This window comes from Aquila chrysaetos, chromosome Z (genome assembly GCF_900496995.4).
Source record: "Aquila chrysaetos chrysaetos chromosome Z, bAquChr1.4, whole genome shotgun sequence".
Classification (NCBI taxonomy): domain Eukaryota; kingdom Metazoa; phylum Chordata; class Aves; order Accipitriformes; family Accipitridae; genus Aquila; species Aquila chrysaetos.
Genome location: NC_044030.1, coordinates 74,177,538 through 74,202,326, shown reverse-complemented (window position 1 = coordinate 74,202,326; position 24,789 = coordinate 74,177,538). Strand labels below are relative to the sequence as shown.

At 42.4% G+C, this 24,789-nt stretch overlaps 1 protein-coding gene across 1 annotated transcript in view; it reads right to left on the bottom strand.

Moving 5' to 3' along the window:
* Positions 1-13,192, bottom strand: part of RANBP3L (RAN binding protein 3 like) — a 35,581-nt gene extending 22,389 nt beyond the window's left edge. The window contains exons 1-5 of the mRNA XM_030004719.2: positions 12,643-13,192; positions 3,041-3,099; positions 2,739-2,775; positions 2,031-2,108; positions 873-947 (exon numbers count right to left, since the gene is read on the bottom strand). Of these exons, the coding sequence (XP_029860579.1) occupies positions 873-947; positions 2,031-2,108; positions 2,739-2,775; positions 3,041-3,099; positions 12,643-12,892 (499 nt within the window). The 5' untranslated portion in view covers positions 12,893-13,192. The remainder of the gene's footprint in view (positions 1-872; positions 948-2,030; positions 2,109-2,738; positions 2,776-3,040; positions 3,100-12,642) is intronic.
* Positions 13,193-24,789: the final 11,597 nt, after the last annotated feature.

Genomic DNA, 24,789 nt, shown 5'->3' with positions numbered 1-24,789 from the left:
TACAGAACAAGGAATTTAAACTTTAATAGTGAGTAGTAACAAATTTTAATTATTAATTCACATTTCTGTAACCCCTTCTTATTTTGGTAGTACCTGAGCAATATTCAAACCTATTAACCTAAACAAGATCTCTGAGATAACTGTTACTGTCTCCATTTTACAGGTGGGTAGACTTAGACACAGAAAGCACCACGGGTTTTCTGGCTATGTCAGAGACAGAAATCTTTGGATACTAACGGATGTTTTAAATTCATAAAATCCTTCTTCAGCTTTGAAAACCAGGTGCTGCTGGTTTGCAAAAGCTATCGAAATGGCAATGCTATCTGGTTCAGTCTTAGGCATTTTTAAGATAAGTAAATGACGCCCAAGAACATGGGAATAAATAAATGTGCCCTGCCCTGTTCTGCTAAAAAGGCTTTCATAACTTACTATAATGATGGTGGTGCACTACTGATGCTTTCACCATTTTAATAAAGATAACAAACACCAGCCAGAAAGTGATGGCAACCATGTACCACATCCTGTAAAATGACACAAGATACCCTACACATAAGCACCACTTTTTCATTGCAGAAAGAGCACGGTTTGCTGCTAAAACAACCCTGTGTCCTCTTAAGATTGTTTAGAAATCCTTTATGCCAATGTCTGCCAAGGACCTGTAAAACATTTTGGAACCACAAAAAACATTTCTTCTATTGAACTGCCAGTCCTCCTCCTAAAACATTCCTTTCTCCTGTCCAAATATCAGACTAGTCCAATGCACCCCAGCTCTGTCCTGCAGAAAAAGCATTTCTGTACACCTTTTTATTTTAGCTAATACCTGCCTTTCTACATAAATATTTATTGGTTTTGTTTGGGTTTTTTTCAGTTACCTGGCTGGGAGGGAGGGAAAGTAGGAAGGATGGTAAAGGAAGATGATCTCCCTCTTTTCTGAGCGACAGTTGTATCTGAAAGGATAAAAGACTGAAATTATCATTTGTTCAGAGAAAAAAAAAGATTAATTTTAAGGTTAGCCAATTTGATGTCATGCCTTCATTGGCAGTAGAATAAATTATAATCTGCTAACTACCAGCTTTCTGAAGTACACTGTTAGGTTATCCCTGTGCTGCTGAATCAGAGAGGTCTCTGAGGCCAAGCAGCACAGCCTGGCTCAGGCACGCTGCTTACAGCTAGTCCACTCTGTAACAGCTCTGTCTTGGAGACTGCCAGTTCGGGAGGTTCAAAACAGAAGCAGGGAGTTAGCTACCAGTTAAGCAGTGTGGACAATCAAGAGGTCAATCACTCAAGCTTCCTCCTATACCCTGCTTTATTTTTTTGTATGGGCATACCCTAACATTTCTACCACATCTATGATTTTTTGTGTATGATCTCAGTATAATTTTCAGAGTAAACCAAACTTAGGTTCTCTTAAATCCTCACAGCTACATTCAGGTGTGTCACAGGACTACATAAAACAAAATACAGTGTACACATATTAACGCCTGAATTCAGAAATAACTTTCTGGTCCCATCCGTATGTTAAATAAATACTGTAAAAACCAGATCAGCCCTTCTGCACAGTAGCCTCAGTGACTTGTGTGCATTTCCCATGGAAGCACTACATAGTCCTTAAAGGGCCTTCCAGGTGAGCTGTTGGCTGAATGAAAGGAGGAGCCCTTCTGGAAACTGCTTTACATTTTCAGGGATTGCCCAAGGAACACTGATCCCTTCCACAAACCAGGGAATCTCATTCCTTTCCAGACCTCCTCCTCCCTTGACTGTGTGAGCAATTCAAGGAAACAATATGAAACATAAAAATTTTTCACTACTTTATGTAGTATTATGTTAGTATGGAAAATTAATTTATTTTTACTTAAAAAGGGATTTATTGGAAATTACCGGCAAGTTTGTATCAATGTTTAAGTTTTCATGACTTGCAGCATTTCTACAGCGCAGAAGCTTTTCTTAGACAGTAAAATTCCTTCTCTTCTTTACCACATGAGAATACAGAACTATAGTAATTAAAACATGACTGGAGCTAAACATCGTACCTGTGTTAGACTGAGAGTCAGACTTCTGGAAAGTAAAAGATGATGATCTTGCGCGCTTTCTGGAACAACTAATGAAATCTAGAGAAAAGTACATATAACATTGTGCAGGGACAGACTGGCAGGAGATTTCAGCACAATGTTATGATATGAAATTAAAACCTCAACACAATAAATTCTAGGAATGACTTACAGGAACAGCTTTAAGGCAGTACCTAAGAGCACAAGGGCTTTGGAATCTCAGTCAACACCTGGCACAAAGGCCTAGGGAGTCTTCTTTATTTCCACTAGGTTCAGGGAACTTAAATCAAGGACTTAGAATCAGTTCATAGCCCACAGGCTCAGAAGACATTAAGAATGTTAAGTTACATTATAATGTAGCCTAAACAAATAGAAAAGGGCAGATAGGAACCCATACAGCTGATGAATATACTTGGCCACTTTCCAGGGCTTCTGGATTTTGGCTTTCTGGTAAACATAAGAGGTTAGATGGAAGAATTCTTGAGGTAAGACAGGGACATATATATTAGGACATAGCAGGTGGCTCTACAACCCACATAGTCTTAGTCTACTAACAGCGATTTGTCCCTGCTCAAGCTATCTGTCCCTGCTCATACAAAGTAAGGGTCCAAACACCATATTCACAGGCAACAGTTAGACCTATGAATAACCCAGCGCATTATTATACTGTTTCAATGAAGTGGTTATTACCATTTTCAGCTTTGCAAACGGGGTCTTCTGCAGGCCGCTGGAAAAAAAATACAAGCATGGAAAGGTCAAGGAGAATAGAACAGCCATTTTCTAGACCAGGACACAAAATATATCAATCCAGCACACATGCATGGAAAGCAGTCTTGTTTCTAGTTTCTATTCTTCCTTGTTCTATTTTGAGACCATTTATTACACAAGTCTTAACCTGGGCTAAAATCTTTTATTACTGCTAGGATTGTTGTCTATAGAATGCTCATTTCTCAGCATTTTTTCTCAATTATGGAAAAAAAAAAGCTTTTTACCTTCAAAGGACGGTCCTTCTTTTCAAAAACAAATGTTGGCTGGGCAAGCACTGATCTCTCTGGAAAAGAGAAGAGATCATTTGTAATAACAGTTCTGTAATAGCACTTCTCAACCACAGTTCTCAAAGTGCTGTGCAATAACAAACAGGACTTTATCCTTTTGTAACAAAGGAAGAAAATATAGAGCTGCAATGATGTACAGCACGGTCCGTAAATAAAAATAAAAATGAGTCCTCAAATTCCAGTGTGAGTTTTGCCTCACTAGATGCCACAGGATTTGGCCTCATATTATTTCGCACTTCTTTTAGTTAAAAATAACAAAAAAGTACTTTTAGCCTTTACAAACAACATCTGCCATCCCTTAAGCACAAGGGTGAACTGCAGCTTTTGCTCTCAGAAAACTGCAAGGACGTGAAATGCAAAATGATCCCAAAAGGAAAGCAAGGAAAGGTGTTATACTTGGCCTCTCAGCTACATGCACACATTTGCCTTTCTTTAGGCTTCATGTAAGTGAATGCCTAGTGTCATTTTTAATGTGTGAGTATGATATATAAACATGAAGTTCTATAGAGCAAATTCTGCTCTCAGGCATACCTCCGCATTTCTTAGGTATGACTGAAAACAACTTTGGATCCATGTTTTGGGTTTTTTTTCTATGAAACATATTTCAGCATACAGTTGCCTCACATCAAATTTTATGTTGATTTAGGGTTCACTACTTCTACATCTTACATGACTTCTTTGGGCTACTTACTTCGCTAAGAATGAGACCTTCACAGCCTCTGCAACTCTAATGGACTAACTTCGGTTGTCAGTGTGAAAGCAGAAGTTGTTTTCAGCAGTACCACCAATTAATGACACATTTATTATGCCAATAAATGGCACAATTAATGAGCAAAGCAGCAGACACAAATAGATTTTTTAGACCACCACATATAGGATTCACCTCATGCTAGCTTGAGATGTCTGTAACGTGTAGTCAATAGAAACAATCAGCTTCTGAGCACGAGCATATTTTAGCTGTGTACGTTGAGAGATGAATGGAGAATGAAATGCATGTATTTCTCTCTATGGGTGATAAGTACAGACTAGGGTGACTACTGAGCTATATGACTGGCCTTTGGCCAGAGAAATCCCACACTTGACATCTTGTTAACTGACATTTGACAGAATATTTATCACGTACACACCATCTTTTTCCTCTGTTTTATAGCAGAATATTTACCTGTTCAACAAAAATGTCTGTGGGAAAGCACATGGATTGACATTTTTATGTTGGCTTCCACACCCATCTGTGACCAAACAACTCCAGCATTGGTATCAATTACTTAAAGGTTTAATAAAGCAAATATCAACCTGTCATGGAGGTTTTTAAATTACTATATAAATATATATTCAACAATCAAGAAAAAAGGAAACATTATTAAAATAAATGCATGTATGTAACCTGGGGCAAGCAGCATGAAACTGTTACTCAAATCCAGTGATATACAGACACAGCAGTAAAAACTAATACAGTTTTGCCATTGTTGAGGTTCATTTTGTATTTATTTGGGCATTATGTGTGCGCAAATGACTGATTTTAGCAAACTTGGCATGCTTTGCAATGAAGATCTGGTTTGTCCTTAATAGAAAAAGCAGAAAAAAGTTCATATTGTTCAATTCCAAAAAAGATAACTCTCTGTGACTGAAAGTTGAAGAAAATTTCCATAATCTGGTTGCAGCTGGGGGACCATGGCATCGCATGAGATGGGGTAATTCCATTTCTATTCACTAGAGGGGAGTGGCACACATAAACAATAGTATTTCACTGAAATATGTTTTATTCAATGTAATAGCTTTTTTCTGGTCTCCTTTAAAAAAAAAAAAAGTCTTGTATTCTATTGAATAAAGGAAAAATACAAAAATTAAAGCATGACTACAGAAACCTCCATGTTCTCCACAGTACCTCTCAAAGCTCAGAAGCTAGCACTATTTTTAAAAGTAGATTTACTACTCCAAAGCATGGAATTAGCAAAGAGTGAATTGCTGTGAAAAAGGAACTGCCTTTCTACCACAGAGTGGGAGCTAAAAGGCTGTAGGGAGTCTGAAGGAATTAGGAAAGCTCACTACAATTTAAACAACAACAGAATTCCAGTAATAGTTTAACACCCAGAAGCTCCTCTAGAAAAATTGGTAACTGGTTGATTACCAACAGAAACATGTGAAGCTAGGGTATAATGGTACCTCTTAAAGAGAAATATTCGTATTTTGATATTGCAGTAGATATAAAAGAGCTACCACATCAACTGCTTTTGAGCCAAAGGGAAAACTTTCTTACCGTCTGTGGGTTTAGTCAGAGGCTACTGACGCTGCCACGGTTATTTATCGTTTTTACGGTTCTGTATTGCTTCTACCCAAACCAGGAAAACCTTTTTGTAATTCCTGAGAAGTATTCCCTGTAGCTCATCAGTAAGATCTTCACTCCTCAATCAGGCCACTCACAAGACGACTTCCAAAGATGTATCTGCGTTAACTATGTACGTATCCTATGCACCGATTTCCGACTACATTTTAAACTTCCCAGGTATTCAGGCACAAGACACCTGCAGCCGGCGGCCACAGAGGAAGCAACGCGGGATTACCCGCGGCCGCCAGACGAGGCCGGCCACCAAGGAGTAACCCCCGCCGTGCCAACGCGCTGGTTTCAACGCCGGGGAGCGACTCCGCCTTTCCCGCCTTCCTCTTCCCGCACCGAGGCTGCCGCCCACAGGCCGGAGGGCTGCCTGCGGCCAGCAGGAGAAGCCCCTCCGCACCCTCCTCCCGCGGCGGCGGCAGCGGCCCCGGCGGGAGCGGGACGGGGTGGGCTGGAGCCGCCCGCCCTCCTCCTCCTCACCGGCGGGACACGGGCGGGCGCAGGCTGGCTAGCGCCCGGTTGAGACTGGGCCGCTCCAGTCCCCGGCAGCTCGGTACTTGTGGCTAAGAGGGGCTGTTGGAAAAGCGACCAGAAAAACCTGCCAAGTGGGCTGGCTGCCTCTGGCTGCAGAGGCTGGACTCGCCCGCCAGCCTCAGCCACGAGTCCGGGCACAGGACGCGTCTGTCTGCCCGTCGGTAATCACCAGGACCCGTCTGTCTGTCCGCCCGTGAGGAACCACCACGGATGGGGCTCTCTGTTCCTCACTAGGGTTCCCCTGACGCTGCTGAATGAGAAGGGTCCTGGCCTGACGTTTGCCGCGTTTGGAGACACATCAGAAGTGTCGGGTTCCCTCGTTTGAGACCTCGCCTGCACGGCCTCCTTGGCTCCGGCCTCCCGCCTGGGCAGAAGCACTACCACACGCGCTCTGGCCTCTGCTCCCCGACGCGCGGGGCACCCGGCGCTCAGGCCTGCTGCCTGCGCGGCTTGGCTCTGCTCACATCGGCTCAGCTCGGATCGGATCGGCTCGGATCGGATCGGCTCAGCTCGGCTCGGCCCGGCCCGCATGGTCTCCGTCACTCTGCTCGGCGCTCTGCCCCGCGCTGTACGTGCAAGGCAACTGGCAAATGATGGTATGCCCCGATGGAGACTGCGTTTACCGAGTTCGGTTTGAAAGAAAATGCAGAGGTGCATTTGGGGAAAAACAATTGCTGGCTGCCGCCCAAGCCCAGGAAGCACTAGTCAGAATGACACGCGAGAAATTATGTAAAATTGCTTTCACCAACTTGGCTCGCGTCCCGAAAGCCAGCATTGTCCATGAGGTGTGGGGGTCCTTCAGCCTTTGCTGCGACACGCCACTCTTCACTTTTATTGCTATTGCTTCTCCTAAAGCTGTAGAAACTTCACAAAATATATACGTTAAAAAATAAGCGGGACACTGATGGTTTTGAACATTTTAGAGTTGTTGTTATTAGTATTGCTCCATCTTGCCCAGAGAACAGAGAACGATCCTGTGAGGACTAAGGACCCAGTGGAGAAAATATGAGCCCAAATGTCTCTCCAATTTTCAGGCAGTCATACGCCTGAAGTTATATGTCAAGAGTGGCTGACAGTGCAAAGCAAAACAAACTCAAACCTTTAAGAGGATAAGACAGGAATTTGTGATCTCAATAAAAGTTTTTTACTTCTGACTTTTAAACAGTTAATTTTGACATTTTCAGATTCAAAAGAAAATAAATTCTGTTGCATCTTCACCACTACCAAACTTGCCAGAAGTCAGAAAACATTTTAATTCATATTCGTAGCAAATACTTTCACATTTTTCTATCTAAAGTTAGGAACCTACAACTATAACAACAGTAGAAGGTTTCACATCACTGAGGATGGCTGACTCCAGTGAGAGCTGTGAGCGCCCATCAAATCTAAAAATCAAACCGGTTTTTATACTCATTAAAGTGCCAAAATGCAGGCATCGGTGTTTGACAGCAATTACAGTTCTTACACATCAATCATATTTTTCTCTTCCAGTCTTAGCAATGTATACCATTATAGAAAGGAAGTACAGAAACTCATTTTCTCATTCAAATTTGTGTTCTGTTCAAATCGGTTTCATTGATTAGTGATCCCTTTTAGCTAATTACAAAACTGAGTAACTATTTGAGGAATTGGGCTTTCTGTGGTGTCAGAGGTACGCAACATCACCCGGATTTTTAAATTCTTGCTCAGTGACTAGACAATACCTTCTTCAGGGACTAGCCAGTCAGTGTTGAAGCAAGCTGTAACTACTTTTCCAGTAAATTAACCTAGTACCTTACCAAATGTAAGGTTATATACTTTACATGGTGTTCTGCTTTTCTACTTTGTATTAAATTTTAAAACTAGGGTCCACTGAAAGTCATACAAAAAACTGTAATTTAAGTATTTCACCACAGAGCTGGCAATAGGCATTTTTTATTCTATTTGTCAATTGAGTGCCACTGACGAGTTAGGTGGCAGGATTCTCATGTATCTGTTGTTTTTCAACAGTTTCATCCAGAGAATTTCCATAAAGGCCTCATGCCAATCCAATGGATTTTGCCTGAGCTTCTACTGTTCCCACAACTTTATATATTATTTGTATAGCTCTTTACAAGTGACTACCAATCCTGCAATCGGGTATTTCAGATTGGCTTAGCTACAAAACTGAATCCTTCACACAAAACCTGAAAAAAACCCCACCTGGCAGTTCATAACTGCCAACAAAGGTCTAACACTGATAACAAAAGCTGACTTGTAAAAAATGACATTTTTCTCATAATTCCTTAAATAAAAGTAACACCTTGAACCTCTTTGGGTTTTGTAGCAATCCCATTTGCACCTCTTAGGAAAACTTTTAATTCTGAAACAGAAACTACAATTTTTTACTTTTACACAGTAAAAAAATAAAAAAAAAAAAAAAGAAAATACCTTCTTAATCAAAGATCATTTTCTCAAATAGTGTAAGATTCTGGAAAATTATATCATCTGCAAGCAATGTCACTGACTTACAAAACCTTTAACTGCATCCAGCTTTCCCTCACAACATCCTAGTAAGTGTTACACAACACAAAAACTACTACATGAAATTTTATAATCAGATTATAATTTTATCCTGTCAAAAGATAAGGCTATGACATAGTATTAGCAAGTTTCTGCACTCTTAATACCCTATAGCATGAATTTTACTAGCTTTGTATATTACTGCTATAATTTGCAAAAATAAAAGCAGAAACACTTCTGCATTTTTATGTTACTGCTTAGATTGCTGGTTCCCAAGTCACAGAACTCACACCAAATAAAGTTAAGAAATAACAAGAAATTCTTGCACATAACATTGCTGTTTTGTTTGTTTCGCATACAAATTGGCTCAACGGGAACATGTAATTGGGGAAGATGTTGAGAAGAAAAGTAGGTTTACTGTGACTTTAGTTCCAACATCCCCAGAGGTAGTTTTACATTACTAAAATACTAAGAAAAAAAACCCAAGGGAGAGCGTTGCCTCTGCTATTTATGAATATATGCTGTTTACAGCTATTACTTGAAAAAAACTCTAAGACAAAATATTGTGCCTGGTATTTTGTGGCAATATACGTGAAGAAAAAGAAAGCAACAATGGACTAGCATGTAAGTGGAAGACATGGATCCAGAAATTTGTATCGTCACAGTAAAAAAAAAAAGGAATTATTTTGACTATGCTAGCTGATGATCTGTCCCTTAACATGTTGCCGCAAGGAGCATCAGAGATAAACTATGTACTAATATGACCAATTTTTGTTCAATATGCTGCAAAAACACAGAAAACTACTTATACGTAAGATAAACTGCAATAACAGGCAGAAGATAAATACATACAGTGAAAATATGCAGTAGGATAAATTAACAAAATACTTCGCTATCCAAGCTCAGGCTCATGTTTAAATATTGTGTCTGGGTTTTGATACAAAAAAGACATCTGTCAGTATTTCCAGAGATGCACCATTTTCATCTAAAAAGAGGTGAAAAAATAGTAAAAACCTTCTGGCTAAGAACAGGATTTGCCAAACCTGCAGTAGAACTGTGGTTTCTGTTTCCTAAATACTGAACTTTGCAACATAAAATAGAGTCAGTTCGCAGCCAAGCGAGAGTGCAACAAGGCTGCCAGCCAACATCTCAGGTCCCTCAGTGACCTCACTACGTAAGCCACACTTTCCTCTGCCAAAACTTAAATAATGAAGGTGACATAAGGCAAAATGGGGATGTCCTAGAACAGTACTTTAGGCACCCAACTTAATAAAATTGGCCAACTTTAAGACATACAGGAAAAGCTTTTTAAAAATTTTGAATTGCTGACCCCGAGTAACAGGTCTGTTTCTGGAAGCGCTGAGCAGTTGAGAACTCAGGTGGAATTCACATGCATGGCTGGCTGCTCAGCACCTTTGGAAAATCAGGTCACTTATTTAAGGCTTTAAATACGGACCTGGAAACCTACTTTCAGATTCTCGTTTATTACGCTTCACACTTTTGATTTCTGCTTATGAAGCATATTCAGTACTTTCTAGGACAACTCCATTAAAAATTAATATCAGTTTTAATGCCAAGATGGAAGGATTTTCCAAGCAAATTTACAGTTCGGGTTTTTTTTTTTTTTTTGTGAAGACACTGTGAAACAAGATTGATTAATTAATTTGCATCTAAATCCAGTATACGTACATGGTGGGTTTTTTAAATCAATAACCACTAAAAACAAAATGGGAAAATAAACAGGGTCATAAATCAAATTAAATTCTAATCTGGTCAAATCTTCAATGCTAATCAGAAGAGTTCTCGATACGCAGAGGTACCAGAGACACATGTTGCTATACAGGCAACAAATTTTTAAGTTCAGTATCTTAGTCATATTTCCAGACTTGTAAGCTAATTGAATTTTTTCTTTTAGAATACTCTTCTATTGAAGAGTGTCATTGAATCAATAAATTTGCAACAAGTTCTCATGAATCCTGATTTTCCAAAAATGTTCAATAGAAATTGTTCTGAATAATTGGTCCAAAACCATGCTGAAGTGTTTTATGAGAAGAAATAGTTTCAGCATTATTAAAATAAAGTACTTCAAACATATTGAGATGAAATTTTGGACAAAGCCTTTCATTTTTTGAAAAACAACATTCTCGAGAATTTTATTTCTAGAGAACTTAAACATACACAACAGACATTTGGCCACCTGGCTGTGATTGCTACAGAAGTGACTGTACTTCAGTGGCCCATGAAGAGACTACCGAACACAGCACTGCATGCTGTTCAAACCCTCTGTATTAAATACAAAGTGTATGTTGCTTATCTTGGGTTCGGATGGCATCTTGTAAATACTGTTTGGGGAACTGATAAATAACTTCCCATATCCCTGTCTGGATCAACAGAGACTACATCATCAAAGAAGTTTCATCGTACTCGGAAAGAGGAAAGGAAAAGTTCACCCAACTGTCTATTGCAAAATAAAACTCCTGGAAGAATTTCTCCTAGGACAGCTTAACTGTACTGCTAATGCTCCACTCTTGCACATTCTTTGTCATACAAATAGTTCATAACCCACATAAATAATTTCACTGTCCTTAGTGAGACCAGTTATGGGAGCAAGGATTCTTCATCCAGGCACAGCTGTGCAGAATCAGCCTTAACTTTTTAAGGCATGTTCACCCTCTCTTCAGTCACTCTTCACAATGCTACAGATTCTAAATACAGTTTTCTTATCAGTGTGGAAAGGGTTCTTTTACCCCAAAATTCCATTTACTACTCCTAGCTTCCACTGCGGGTTCACAGCATGCCATATGAGATTTAAAAATGAACACACTTCTCTTTAGCCATGGAAACTCAGCTGACAGCCTGCAAAAGTGTTTATAAATACAGCATATATCACACACATTTATCTCTGTAAAGCACAGTCCTCATCTTTATACGGGCAGGACATAAATAGGCATTACAACGAAAAATCCCTACCCCAGCCAACACTTTAACACAATTTCTGAGAGGAATGAAACCCACTTGGCTTTATTTCAAACATTAGAGTGAAGAAAGTATTTTTGGGAGTCTCATCACTACAATGTAATTCTAGCAGTGATGCAATGACAGAAGTAACCGTGTCACTAGATCAGCAGGACTGTGCCAAAGTATGTAACCAAAAATTGTTTTATAAACACTGAAACTTCCAACAACCCAGCACTCAGCATTTTTAATATATCAGAAAAACCTGTAAAATACTCAATGGAACGGCAATAAAATTCATAGGCATATAAAGCTTTACCATTTTCAGGGCATTGTACCAATATTAAATTTCATAAATCCCTACAAAGTAGCATGGAAGTAACACTCAGGGGTTTTGTTCAGAGATTGAACTATACAGGTAATCAAGCCGTGATCCAACAACACTACACACCCTTAAAGTTTAGGCATGTAAGTTGGACTACGTGTGCTCAACACTAAGCACAAACTGAAAGGCTGGTTGACTCATAAATTAGCCCAAGCACTCTAAACTGTATCAGTCATAGCATCAGGTTAGGCCTTGAAAGCATGCCTCCTTTTGCTGTTTTGGGTTCATTCATCAACCTGCGTGGTAAAAAAATGGTTGGTGGCATCACCTGCAAAATATCCTTGATATTAGCCCTTGTTTCTTCATGCATCCTCTTAAAAAATGTTACTATTACAATCTCACATAAATCATTCTCAATTCTTGGCCCTCCTCACTACCGAGATGATAAAGGATTTTGCTGGCTGCCTCTGTAGTCAGGCACCTCGCTGGGGAGCCAGACTGGGCCCGTTTTGCTCTCCCTGCCCAGGTGTGATGGGCAGGGAGGAACGGCCAGGGAAGCGAGCGCTGCTCCCACCCGCTGCTAGGGCCAGCATTTTGGAAAGCTGCAGAAAGTTGAAACAACAGGGGGGTCAAAGACGGAGAGACCACTCTGGGGTGCTCCTCCAGTAAAACCCCAAGCATACACTATCTGGTAGCATCTTTTCTTCAACTAAAATATAAATTGGAGATTCCTGGCAGATTACCACTAAAAACCTGCAGTAAAGAACCTACAGCCAGCTGAGCTCTTGTTTTGCATCACCTACAACGCTGTTACCAAACGGGCACATTCTTTGTGTTTATCCCGTTCTTCAGAAACCTCCTTGCAGGGGGAACAGAGGACACACTCCAAAAATGTTACCCAGCAAAACCTACCTGTACAGCATTCCTCCTTGGGATTTAACCTTCCGCTGCGGGAGCCGGACCTGTGGGCCGCCTGTTCTTGCGGGCGAGCAGCTTGGCGCAGAGCCCAGCGGTCACTGGGCCAGTCTCGCCTCTCGGGGAGGCCAGGCTGAGCTTTCGCATCGTGCCGGGATCTGACGGAAACGTCGTAGCCTGCCCAGGAGCGCCGTATACCTGTATGTAAAACATTCCCTTTGCAAGCAGGAATTGGCTGGTTTTTCATTATGAGGTTCCCAGAAGTACCTTTATATATATATATATATATATATGCAGTTATATAGGTATATATTATATGTATTTAAGCCGCAGCTGAGTCTGGAACTTTGGATTTGGTCTTATTAGCTGCTCCCTAGGCCACCCCCCCTCACGACTAGTCAGGCGAGGCCCCGCGACGAGCAGCCCTCGCAGCCGCCACCGGAGGGAAACGGCCGGGGGCGCGGCGGGACACTGCCCGCCGGGCAGCGCGGCGGCGGCGGCGGCGGCGGAGCCGGAGCCGGAGCCGGAGCCTGCGGCGGCGGAGCCGGCGGGGGAGTGAGGGCCCGCCGCTGCTACCCTGACAGCTCGGGGCAAGCTCTTGGCGGGGGCCGGGCGTTGGGAGGGGATATGTAAAGCCCGGCAGATTAACATAAGAGGGCGGGCGGGGAAGCGGCCGTGCGCGGTGTTTACCGGCGACGGCTGAGAGAAGGCGGGGGGCGGGAGTTCAGTCGCGGGCGACCCCTTCTACGGAGAGGGCCGTGAGGAGCCTGCCGCCGAGCGGGGGCCGCGGGGGGCGGGCTGCCGCGGCTTAGGCGGTGGTTTGTGGGTGCCCGCTGGCGGCGGAGGCAGCGGGCAGGGCAAGGGTGGGCCGGGCCGGGCTGGGCTGCCCGCCGGCGCAGCCGTGGCCACGGAGGGGAAGCGCTGCCGGGGCTGGCTCGGTTCCCGTCGCGGTGAACTACCCCGCGAGGGTTGCTGCAGCCGCTCTCCCGCGGCTCCGCAGACCGCCGGGATCACGAACGCCTGTCCATGATCCCACCAGCCGCCCGGCGGCACTGAGAGAGAGGAGGGACGCTACAGGGCTTTCACCGGGCTGTGAGGGCCGGACGGCGTCGTCCGCCGCCGCCTCCAGCCCGGGAAAGGGCGGCGGACGGCCGGCAGCTGCCTCCGGTGGCCCGTCGCGGCGTGGGCCGCGGCAGCTGGGGCCGGTAGCCCGCGGGCTCGAAGGACGGGGCCCCGCGGGCAGCTTTGCCGGGCGGCGACGGAGCCGGGGGCGGCGGGAGCGGCTGCCCGCGGACGCCTCCGGCCCCCGCCGCCGCGACCTGAGCCGCTGTGCGGCCGGTTGAAACGCAGCGTGTCGTAAAAATGCACCCCGCGAAGCCGAACCCCTTAAAAACGGCGGTGGTGCTGCGCTAATCGCTGGTTTCACCGCGAAGGACCTCTGTTTTCCCCTCCAGTAGAACTGTAGATTTTGCTTAGCAGCAGTCTCCCTTGATAAGTGCGCTTGGTATTGATTTTTGAGGCTTTTTGTTTTCAAAAGGAAGACGAAACATCAAGCGAAAGAGCCAAGCGCTGTGATTATTCCCATGCTGACATGAACCAAATGCAGTGTCAGCAAAAAAAGGTGCTACAGTCCTCTCCTTCCAGATGCACTGTGCAGCAAGTTTATAAAGCCTAGCCTATGTCTCCTGTTGTTCTCTTAAATGATAACAGGCCCAAATTCCTCAGTTCAAGTGGGAGCAATTTCAGGCCATTATATTGCAGGCCTGGTGTTAAACTGCCTCTAATCCTAATAGTTCAAGACAAAAAGGAAGGAATTTGCAAAAAGTTCATCAGAACCATACATCTAGTCTAATGCAGTTTCTCTGTACAGCCAGTATCAGATGTTTCACAGAAAAAAAATGCAAGAAATCCAAGAGCAGGCAGATTTTCAGTAATTTTCCCTCAATAGAGCCCCAGTGTGTGTTGGCATAAATCCTGAAGTGTGCTGTCTTACCCCTACTGCAGTAGAATCATAGAAACACTTAGGCTGGAAAAGATCTTTAAGATCACTAAGTCCAACCGTTAACCTAACACTGCCAAGTCCACCACTAAACCATGTCTCTGAGTGCCACATCTAAACGTCTTTTAAATACCTCCAGGGCTGGTGACTCGACCACTTCCCTGGGCAGCCTGTTTCAATGCTTGACAGCCCTTTTGGTGAAAAAATTTTTCCTAATATCCAATCTAAACCTCCCCTGCCGCAACTTGAGGCCATTTCCTCTTGTCCTACCTCCAGCCATCTGACAGAAGAGACCAGCACCCACCTCACTACAGCCTCCTTTCAGGCAGTTGTAGAGAGCGATAAGGTCTCCCCTCAGCCTCCTCTTCTCCAGACTAAACAACCCCAGCTCCCTCAGCCGCTCCTCACAAGACCTGTGCTCCAGGCCCCTCACCAGCTTGGTTGCCCTTCTCTGGACACGCTCCAGCACCTCCATGGCTTTCCTGTAGTGAGGGGCCCAAAACTGAACACAGAATTTGAGGTGCAGTACCCTCAGCCTTAACTGTTACTACCAGGTATTTTTGTGAATCCCAATTAAATGCGCAGCCTGTGTCTAAACCTTACTAAAGCCTTGACTTAGTGGGTGCATTATGTCAGCAAGTTCCACAGTCACTGTATTGCGTGAAGAATCGTTTGCCATTTTTGATGTTGCAAATTTACAGTTTAAGTTGAATATGGCCTTGTTACTGGTATGTGCAACAGTCCTGTTCTAGCTTCTGAACAACGTTTTATACTTTTATCATATATTCTATTAATCTTCTGAGATAAACTGTTCAAAACTTTTCAGTCGTTATTCCTCTGAGAATTGCTACTGATTCCATTGCATCTCTCAATTCCAGAACACCCTTCTTCGGACTGAGGTAGCCTACGGTCAACGTTGCAGAAAAGGCAACAGCACAGAGCTATGCCTGTTTTTTCCAGAATTATTTTTCAGTCTCTCCCACATGTTTCCTTCCATCTCAGTAATTTTTCTGTCATATTGCAGATTGAACAGAGCTGTTATCACACTGTTTGGGCTAACGCCCAATTCCATTTTTCTTTTGAGATTATCAAAAAGTTAATTTAGAATCCCATAACATGTATTTATAAAGGATTTTTTCTTCAAGACAGTAATTTGTCATTAGTATTATGTCATTAATCATAGTACTTACCATTTTAGTGACTATTCGCTTAGTAGGGTGGAAGACTTCTTAACTTCTTCAATGTCTTCGCTCAACTGACTGACTTAGATAACCCATTTTCAAATGCTGCTGCTGGATTGTTGGCACCTTTCCAATTCATTTACACTAGAGGGCTTAATATGAAATCTGTTTTTCATCCCTGCTCAATAAAACTAATCATTTCTTTCTAGTATGTGTCCCTATCTCTTAGGTAGTTTTTGAGTTATGTCAATACTCGGTCTGATCCCAAGAATATTTAGTTGTGGGCTAACTTTAGACTTAAAAATGTCTAAATAATTGACATAACTGCATTTTTTTAATCTTCTACATATTGATACCTGCCAAATAAATGAATTCTTAGAAATTGAATACTAATAAATTGGTGATACGTTTTGTTCTGTGTATTCATACATTGTGATCTACAGATTTTCTAAGTACTTACTTGTTTTTAATTATGCTTACATATATGCATACTGTACCATATAATCTTACTGTGTACTCTACTACAGGATCAAAACCCTTATGCTTTCCGTGAACAATCTGAATAATATGGTGAATAAAGACATAAACCAACAGACCGTTTGCATGTTGGAAGATGCTGAGCACTTTCTGTTCCTGATAGATGTGTCTAATATAGCTTAAAAAGAAAGGGGTTTATATGTTGTCTTGCTAACTTGGCTGAGTTGAAAATCTTAATCCTATGGGCCAATTTTAGAAGGTCAATTCTAAACAATGGTAAACTAATTTATGTTGAACACAGTGATTATAAGGGCATCTTTCTTGCTCTTTTTGAGCAAGCTTTTTCTGAATTCTGCTTGAGTTGCAGTTGCTTAGTACATCTGAAAATTAGGACATTGTCATTTGACATCCAAATTATTGTATTTTAAAAAACTAGTGTGAAACCCTGGTTTTACTCTTAAGGTACTGATATGTTAAAAAATCTGTAAAGGTCATAGAGGTTAGCAACAACTTGCAGGAGTCTGAGAATGGACTGAGACCGATCTAATGGTTCTGAACATTCTGTTCTTGCTGGCCATTGTTTTGGGTTCTGTTGTGATCAGTGTGTAATCACCCTTCCCCTCAGCAACTTGTTATTGTAAAATCCATTTAAAAGACCATAAATAACTGTATTTAAACACCAAGTGCGGCCAAGTAAAATGAAAATCTGAGTTTAGAGGTGTATGAAATTAAATGTCATTGTTTTTATCAAACATGAGCTTGATTTGTAATCTAAAGCCCTAGTATCCCAGAACATTTGGAAAACTTGGATCCAGAGGTAGATCGTTGTCTCAGCTTTGCAGATGGGGCCCATTCCTAGTTGAGAGAATGTTTTCTTCATATATCATCTACATTAGATCACATTAATTTTTTATATTTAAATCTGAAAAATCTAAAGAATTTAATGGCTGAATTTACAGACATTTTCCTGTCTTCCATTTTACCGACTTAAATTAGAAATTATGCATTGCTGCAGCTTAGCTTAACCTTTGGCCCACAGTTGTTCAAAACAATTACAGATATTAGGATTCAATTACAAATGTTAGAATTAGTTGAACTTAGGTGAGTTTAAAATGTTGTAAAACTGCAGAAGAGGCAAGATTTACATGGTGTTACATTTACTTGTCAGTATGTTGGTTTATGTATATCCAGGCAGTGATCCCCAAAAGCTCAGGATATTTCAAAATGTAAAATAACACAACTTAAATAGTAGTAAAAAAAAAAAAAAAGCCCAACAAATCTAATGCTTAAGTTTCTTCCGTAGAATCACAGAAACAACAAACATGCAACCATGCAACCATAAAATTATAAGAGCAAATGAAATGAGAAATACTCCAGTTCCTCCAAAAACAAGCTCTCAGTATTTCCACTTCATTTGTTTTTCATGTTTCCATCAGTTTGATGCAAATTGTGCTTTGATGCTTTTCACAATGTGAAGAGTTGTAATTAATTTTTCCTCACACTGTAGCTTTTCTTCTTTACTCAGTAGTGCTCAATTTGGCCATGCCTTTCAAACACCTACATTTTGTTTGAAAATGCAACAATTGTCTATCTCCATGTTTCACTCTCTGAGTCTGAATGTCTCATTCCGCTGTAGCAGAAGAAATGCTTTATTTCTAGAGGTCTTATTTTTGTCAGTTGAATTAAACATTCAGAAAAAAAATGCTAAGGGCCAGAGTCCTTCTCCCTGCCAAGTGATATGGTAGGTGTAGAGAAAGGAAGCAGAGCAAAGCGCGGCCGGGGTCTGCACGCTGCTGCTGCTGCGACACCTTCCCTGGCACTGCCTGGTGGGCTAACGTGGAACCTGCGGCCTATTTTCTATCAGTGACAGGAGTCCCTCCAAAATGGGTGGGTTTGAACGGTCACAAAGAACACATGATTCTTTATCTGGTTTGTGCATGCAAAAATTACTATGTAGGGACACCTTTGAAATAAAACATAGAAAGAATGGCTGCCTCAGCCATGTAGTAGTTGAGCACGCTGAAATCAGCCTGCGGAAACACCAGCCCTGAGAGCAACAGAAAGTCTGCAGTGAAACCAGCTGCACCAGCTGGCAATCAACAGATATAGATGTTTGAAATGAGTCCCTGTGACTCCCTATGACAGATTTTATAGAATCCTTTGGGATCATTACATGTCCCTAATTACAACTGCCAGAGAAGGAGAGAGTATTCTGGGGAAGCATCACATCGGCTCGTCCTCTTCTCAGCCTCAGCTTCAATTGCTGGCCACTGCTGAAGACAGGGTACTGTGGTCCAACCCAGCAACGCCATTCTCATATCCGTGTGCTAATACCTTATTCATTTTCCTCGCAGAACTCTTCCAATAATAAAATCTTTAATACACTGTGACAGCCAAATGAGTGCAGACCATCATCTGAAACTCCAAACTGAAAGTAAAAAAAAAGGCAAAATAATTTGTTTAGAAGTCATAAAGCACACATATCCTGTACTTTTGACATTTCGTTTATAAAAGTGTGAATTAACCAACAGTTAGCTTCTCCACAAGTAGTTTTTCTCACATCATGATGAAATCCATTTTGGACTAAGAGAGAAAAAAGTGAAAACAGAGAAGTTAGCTGTGCTATAGTGTTAGCAAGGTCACAAGATACATTCAAACCTCCAAATGGTGCCAGGTTCTTTTACAGGCAAAGTAACTTATGAACTCTAGATCAAAGCCATTATAATCTAATTATGAGTCTAACAGTTTTGTGAACACTCAATTATAACAAACAAAACCAAGTGTTTGCAGTTGGTGTTCAGTCACAGTCCTGAAAATGCCTGCATGTGTCCTGCTGTCATTGGCAGGGCTGGCACTCTCCTCTGCAGGTCAGTTCCTCTGATTAAACAGAACCTCCAAGGATAGCACAGATTTTGTGAATGTCAGCATGATGCACTCACATGACTCCTGTTTATCCAAAGATAACCTCGGAGAGTTCCTTATTTGACATGAATAAAGCAAGCACAACACATTAATTTTAATTTTCAGATATATTAATCCCTCAACCAGAAGCCACCTATCCCGTACTCTGAGCACTCTCCACTTATTAAAATTTTAGGAGGGAATATCATTCATATCACAGTATTGGTCACCTTGCCCCCAACCCTCACGAACAAATACAGCCTATAATGGCACCCTGCAGCTGCAGCATTTCTGTTCTCCACATCTGAACAACAAAAGAATAGACATGAGATTTTGATAACAGCTGACACCTAGTTTCAAGGAATAAATACTTAAACAGCAGTTTTCTTAGTACTTTACTCATTGACTTTACTAATCTCCCATAACACAGAGTTTACGCTCTGTTCGCTTTGGCCTAACGCAGCGGCGCATTTAATTGATTTTTAACACCTTCCCACATTTCTTTTCTCAGACCTGTTCCAGTGCTGTATTCGAGAGGGGTCTGTGTGCCGGAATTTCTGGCCTGCCTGTCCGCTCAGCTGCGTGGTGAAGCAGCTGCACAGCGGGGAGCTCAGCGAGGTAGCTGAGTGTGTGCCTGTTAGGCTGTGAGCGCTCGCAGCCCGTTCTCCCGTCACCTGCCCCAAAGGCAGGGACAGCCAGAGCCAGGGCTGCAGCGTGCTTGGCCTCTGAATGGGAGGGAGGCATGAAGGTAGCGAGAGAGCCTGTGTGACTGCCAGCTCTAGTTACTGCTTACGCAGATGGGGAGAGCTACTGACTGGATGTTTACGGCAGCCGCAGGGCTGGTAAGGGAGATCTAGCTCCTAACTTGGGCAGAGTCACGCAGGAGGAAAAGGAAAAGGCTCTGAGCCCTGCTGGGTCACTTAGCACAGCTGCCTGCCAAGGGATTAGGAGATACAAAGCTCGGTGAAGACTGTTGAAACTAGAGAGGGGTGTGTTTGGCAGTAAATTGCTACTTAAATTTCCACTATAGTATTCCAGAACAAACATGCACTGCAAAACAAGGGTATTTTTAACGTTTTGGGGCCATATGGTGTTCTGCTAACCAACAGCTTAGGAAAATGAACTGACTTCCCAGGCATGTTGCTCATTCAGGACATATGTATTCATTTTTTATCCCCAGAGCTGCCAAATCAAACTCATTAAAGACTAAGAGACATCAGCCAGTTCACAATCAACTCTATGTTTGTTATCCTCCAAATACTTTGAAGTCCAGGAATGAAAGACATTATAAAAATAAAATGTATTATTACTAGTAGTACTATGTAAGATTTGGGGGAATGCGCTTTATTAAAAGGGCACATTTTCCACAGATGTATGTCCATGTGAATGTGCATGTGCAGCGCTTCCCGTGTACTAATTTGTGAAAACAATGTATGCACTACAGAATCTATTTGTAGTACACATTTTGCACTGAAGAACTGGAATTATATATATGCCTAGACAAGTAATCTTTTTCAGTTTTTAAATCATTGGATTGGATTTTTTAATTTCTTTTGTTTTTCCATGTCAAAAATTATGTATCAAAGTCATGGAATAACAGAATGATTCCTATTAGAAAGGGACCTCAGGGAATCATCTACACCAACCTCCTGCTCAAAGCAGGGTGGATGCTGAAATCAGACCAGATTGCTCAGGGCTCTATTCAGCTGGGTCTTGAAAACCTCCATGAAGAGAGATTCCACAACTTCTCTGGGCAACCTATTCTTTTTTCTTTATATTCAGTATGATCCTCCCCCATTTCAATTTATGACCACTCTTGTCTTGTTCTCTTGCTGTGTACCTCAAGTAAAGAGTCTGGCTCCATCTTCTTAATAAGCTCCTCTAAGTTTTTGAAAGACTGCTACAACATCCCCTCGAAGCTGTTTCTCCAGGCTGAACAAGCCCAGCTCCCTCAGCCCCTCACCACAGAGCAAGTGCTCCAGGCCCCTGAACACCTTCATTGCCATGTGCTGAACTGGCTCCATTTCATCAATGTCTGTCTTGTACTGTGGGACCCCAAACTGAACGCAATATTCTACAGACAGTGTAGCAAGTGCTGAGTAAGGGGCAGTAATCACCTATGTTGCCTATACCAATCACCTTCTCCTCCTTCATATATTATGAATATATTAAAAAATGTAGTATGAAATAATATGTACTATCCAGTATCTGGTCATCCATATTTCATAAAGAAATAAAACTACCTCTTTAGCCTGCAACACCGATTAGCTTGTTTTACAATGTCTTGTAAAACAACCTGCAGGTTTACCAACTGTTTCCTAAGCAGTTCTGCTGTTACATTTGTGTTGTGGTACCAAGAGCATTTCCCAGCTCTTGAGTTGCTGTGAGTGTGTTCTGGCTGCATGCTGACTTCCTGTCTTGATAAAACCTGGAAAATCACTGTTGTCATGACTTTTTTTCCCTTATTCTGAGAATGGAATGGAATGGAATGGAATGGAATAGACTATTTCACTTGGAAGGGACCTACAATGATCATCTAGTCCAACTGCCTGACCACTTCAGGGCTGACCAAAAGTTAAAGATTGTTATTGAGGGCATTGCCTCAATAAAAAAAAAAATTGAGGGCCTCTGAAACACTGACAGGCTTGGGGCATCAACCACCTCTCTAGGAAGCCTCTTCCAGTGTTTGACCACCCTCTTGGTAAAGAAATGCTTCCTCGTGTCCAGTCTGAACCTCCCCTCCTCCCCTGGAACAGCTTTGAACCATTCTCATGTGTCCTATCACTGGATCCCAGGGAGAAGAGCTCAGCACCTCCCTCTCCTCAGGAAGCTGCAGGGAGCAACGAGGTCGCCCCTCAGCCTCCTTTTATCCAAACTAGATGAACCCAAAGTCCTCAGCTGCTCCTTACAGGACATTCCTTCCAGCCCTCTCACCAGCCTTGTTGTCCTCCTCTGGATGCACTTGAGGACACTGACATCCTTCTTAAATTGTGGGGCCCAGAACTGCACACACAGCACTCAAGGTGAGGCAGCACCAATGCTGAATACAGCAGGATAATCACCTCTTTTGACCGGCTGGTGATACCGTGTTTGATGCACCCCAGGATGGGGTTTGCCCTCTGGGCTGCCAGGGCACACTGCTGACTCGCATCGAGCCTGCTGCCGACCAGCACCCCCAGATCCCTTTCTTGCGGGGCTTCTCTCCAGGCAGTCATCTCCCAGTCTATCCTTGTGCCTGGCATTACTCCATCCTAGGTGCAGAATCTGGCACTTGGACTTGTTAAATTTCATCCCATTGATCATTGCCCGGTGTTCCAACCTGTCTCGATCCCTCTGCAAGGCCTCCTGTCCCTCAAGAGAATCAACAGCACCTCCCAGTTTGGTATTATCAGCAAACTTGGTAATGGTGCATTCAACTCCTGTATCCAGATCATTGAGAAATATATTGAACAGAACTGGCCCTAGAACTGAACCCTGAGAAACACCGCTGGTGACTGGTCGCCAGCCAGATGTAGCCCCATTCACTACATTGAGCCCTGCTGTTGAGCCAGTTCACCCAGCACACCGTGAACCTGCCCATCCCACAGTTGGGCAACTTGGCCAGAAGGGTGCTGTGAGGGGCAGTATCAAAAGCCTTACTAAAATCCAGGAAAACTACACACACTGCCTTCTCTTCAGCCACTAGGCAGGTGACCTTATCACAGAAGGATATCAAATTAATTGAACAGGACTTTTCCTTTGTGAACCCATGTTGACTGTGCCTGATGATCACATTGTTCTTTAAATGGCTGGACTAAGCAGATACAGACCTGTAGCTAGCTCCAGCACATCCTCTGAACATGCAGGGCAGGAGAGCAGGACTGCTTAAACACCACATTACAAGTGCACCCTGTATGACCTCTAGTCCTTCCAAAGTTAGGACTCTTCACAATACATTTCCCCACCCTTTGCAAATGCACACATTCCCACTGCTAGACTTTCAAGTTTTTATTTTGCCATATTAAAGCATTCTTTATTTAAATGGGCCTGAGTTACAAAGCCATCTAGACAACCTCCTCCAAAATTGTTATGCCATCCATACACTGTTGGTGTAAATGTAGAACAGCTGCAGGCTTCCACTCTCTAGAAAAACACACACATGTTCACTGGTCATTCCCTAAAGACAGCTACTTTTTGAGCAACACCAGTCAATTTTTAATTAATTCTACATGTGCTTTGTTTATATTGTAGAGTACAGCTTTTTAGTCAGGACAAGATGCAGTACTAAATCAAAAGTCTTGCAAAACTTTAGCTGAAAATATATAAGGGCCTTATCATTAATCTAAACACAGATGTACCAAACAACTTTTACTGCAGAGCCTAATTTTATGATTAAAGTCTAAATATTTAGACCTTTATTTTAAATCACTCATGATAATTTGCAGGACAACAATACTCACCTTGATCTAACATTTTAGATTACATCATGAGTAAGTATCCAAGAAAACATTCAGTACAGTAGAAAACCTAGCAAAATACTCCTGACATTTCTGGGTTTCAAACAGGAATCAAGAAAAGAATTGTTAACAAATATTGTGAGAGCTGTTAATGCATTGTAGTTACTCAAGGAAAACACATTCCAGTTCTCTGTGTCCAAAGCACTATTGCCTGAAATTACACCCATCTAATTTTAGGCACTTAAGTAAGGCATCTAAATTAAGAGCCCCATTGCTCTAGTTCTACATTGTACCTCAGAGAGGGTGATTTATTCCTGTGATCTGAACTGCCTTTGGACAGACACTGTCCCTCCACTGACTGCAAAAGGAGCCTAGACTCTCAAGGTTTTCCTTCAGACACCTCCAAAGTGAGATAGATTAAATCACATCTATTAAAAGATAGAAAGAAGAGGAAGCTTAGTTAAAAGCAATTCAGTCGATATACCCTGCAAAGTCTGGGAAGGGAAGCTTTGTTACCTTCCTCTCTTCATTGACTCTCCTCCTCTCCAGCAAATCATCTGTGAGAATCTCTCCTGTGAACACCTCTCCTGTGAGCCAAATGTCAGGCGTTGAAAGCAGAGCATGTGCAGGGCTTTATTCTTATACGTAACAATAATAGATATAAAGAAAATTCCATTGCTTCTGCGAGTGGACATTACTGTGCTGCTAACTGCATTGCTAGCTAGGATTTTGACTCATATTTTGAAATGAGTTTGTGTGGCAATTTCGTGTTTTACCACCGCCCAGCTGTTCACCCATCAGAGTTTACTGTCCTGCAATAGAAGGAAATTTGTACTTGTGTGGCAGTCAATAGGCTAGTGTGTGTTGGTTTAAGTGGCCAGTGACAGTGAGTTTCATGCCAGACTCTGAACTGTGATGAGTGAAAACATAAAAGTGTACTTATCGGTTAGTAATTCTACTGGGAGCAGGGCATTCTTATGCCATAATATAGAGACTCACCAAAGCCCTGCTGTGGTACCTCCCACTCCAAAAATAAGAAAAGGTAGCACTGTATCTATAGTCATTTAAACAGAGAGGTTTGAAAAGGGTCAGATGACTCATGCCCTAGAGATGTAAATTTGCCTGCAGTGACTGTAAAAGAAACCAAGGG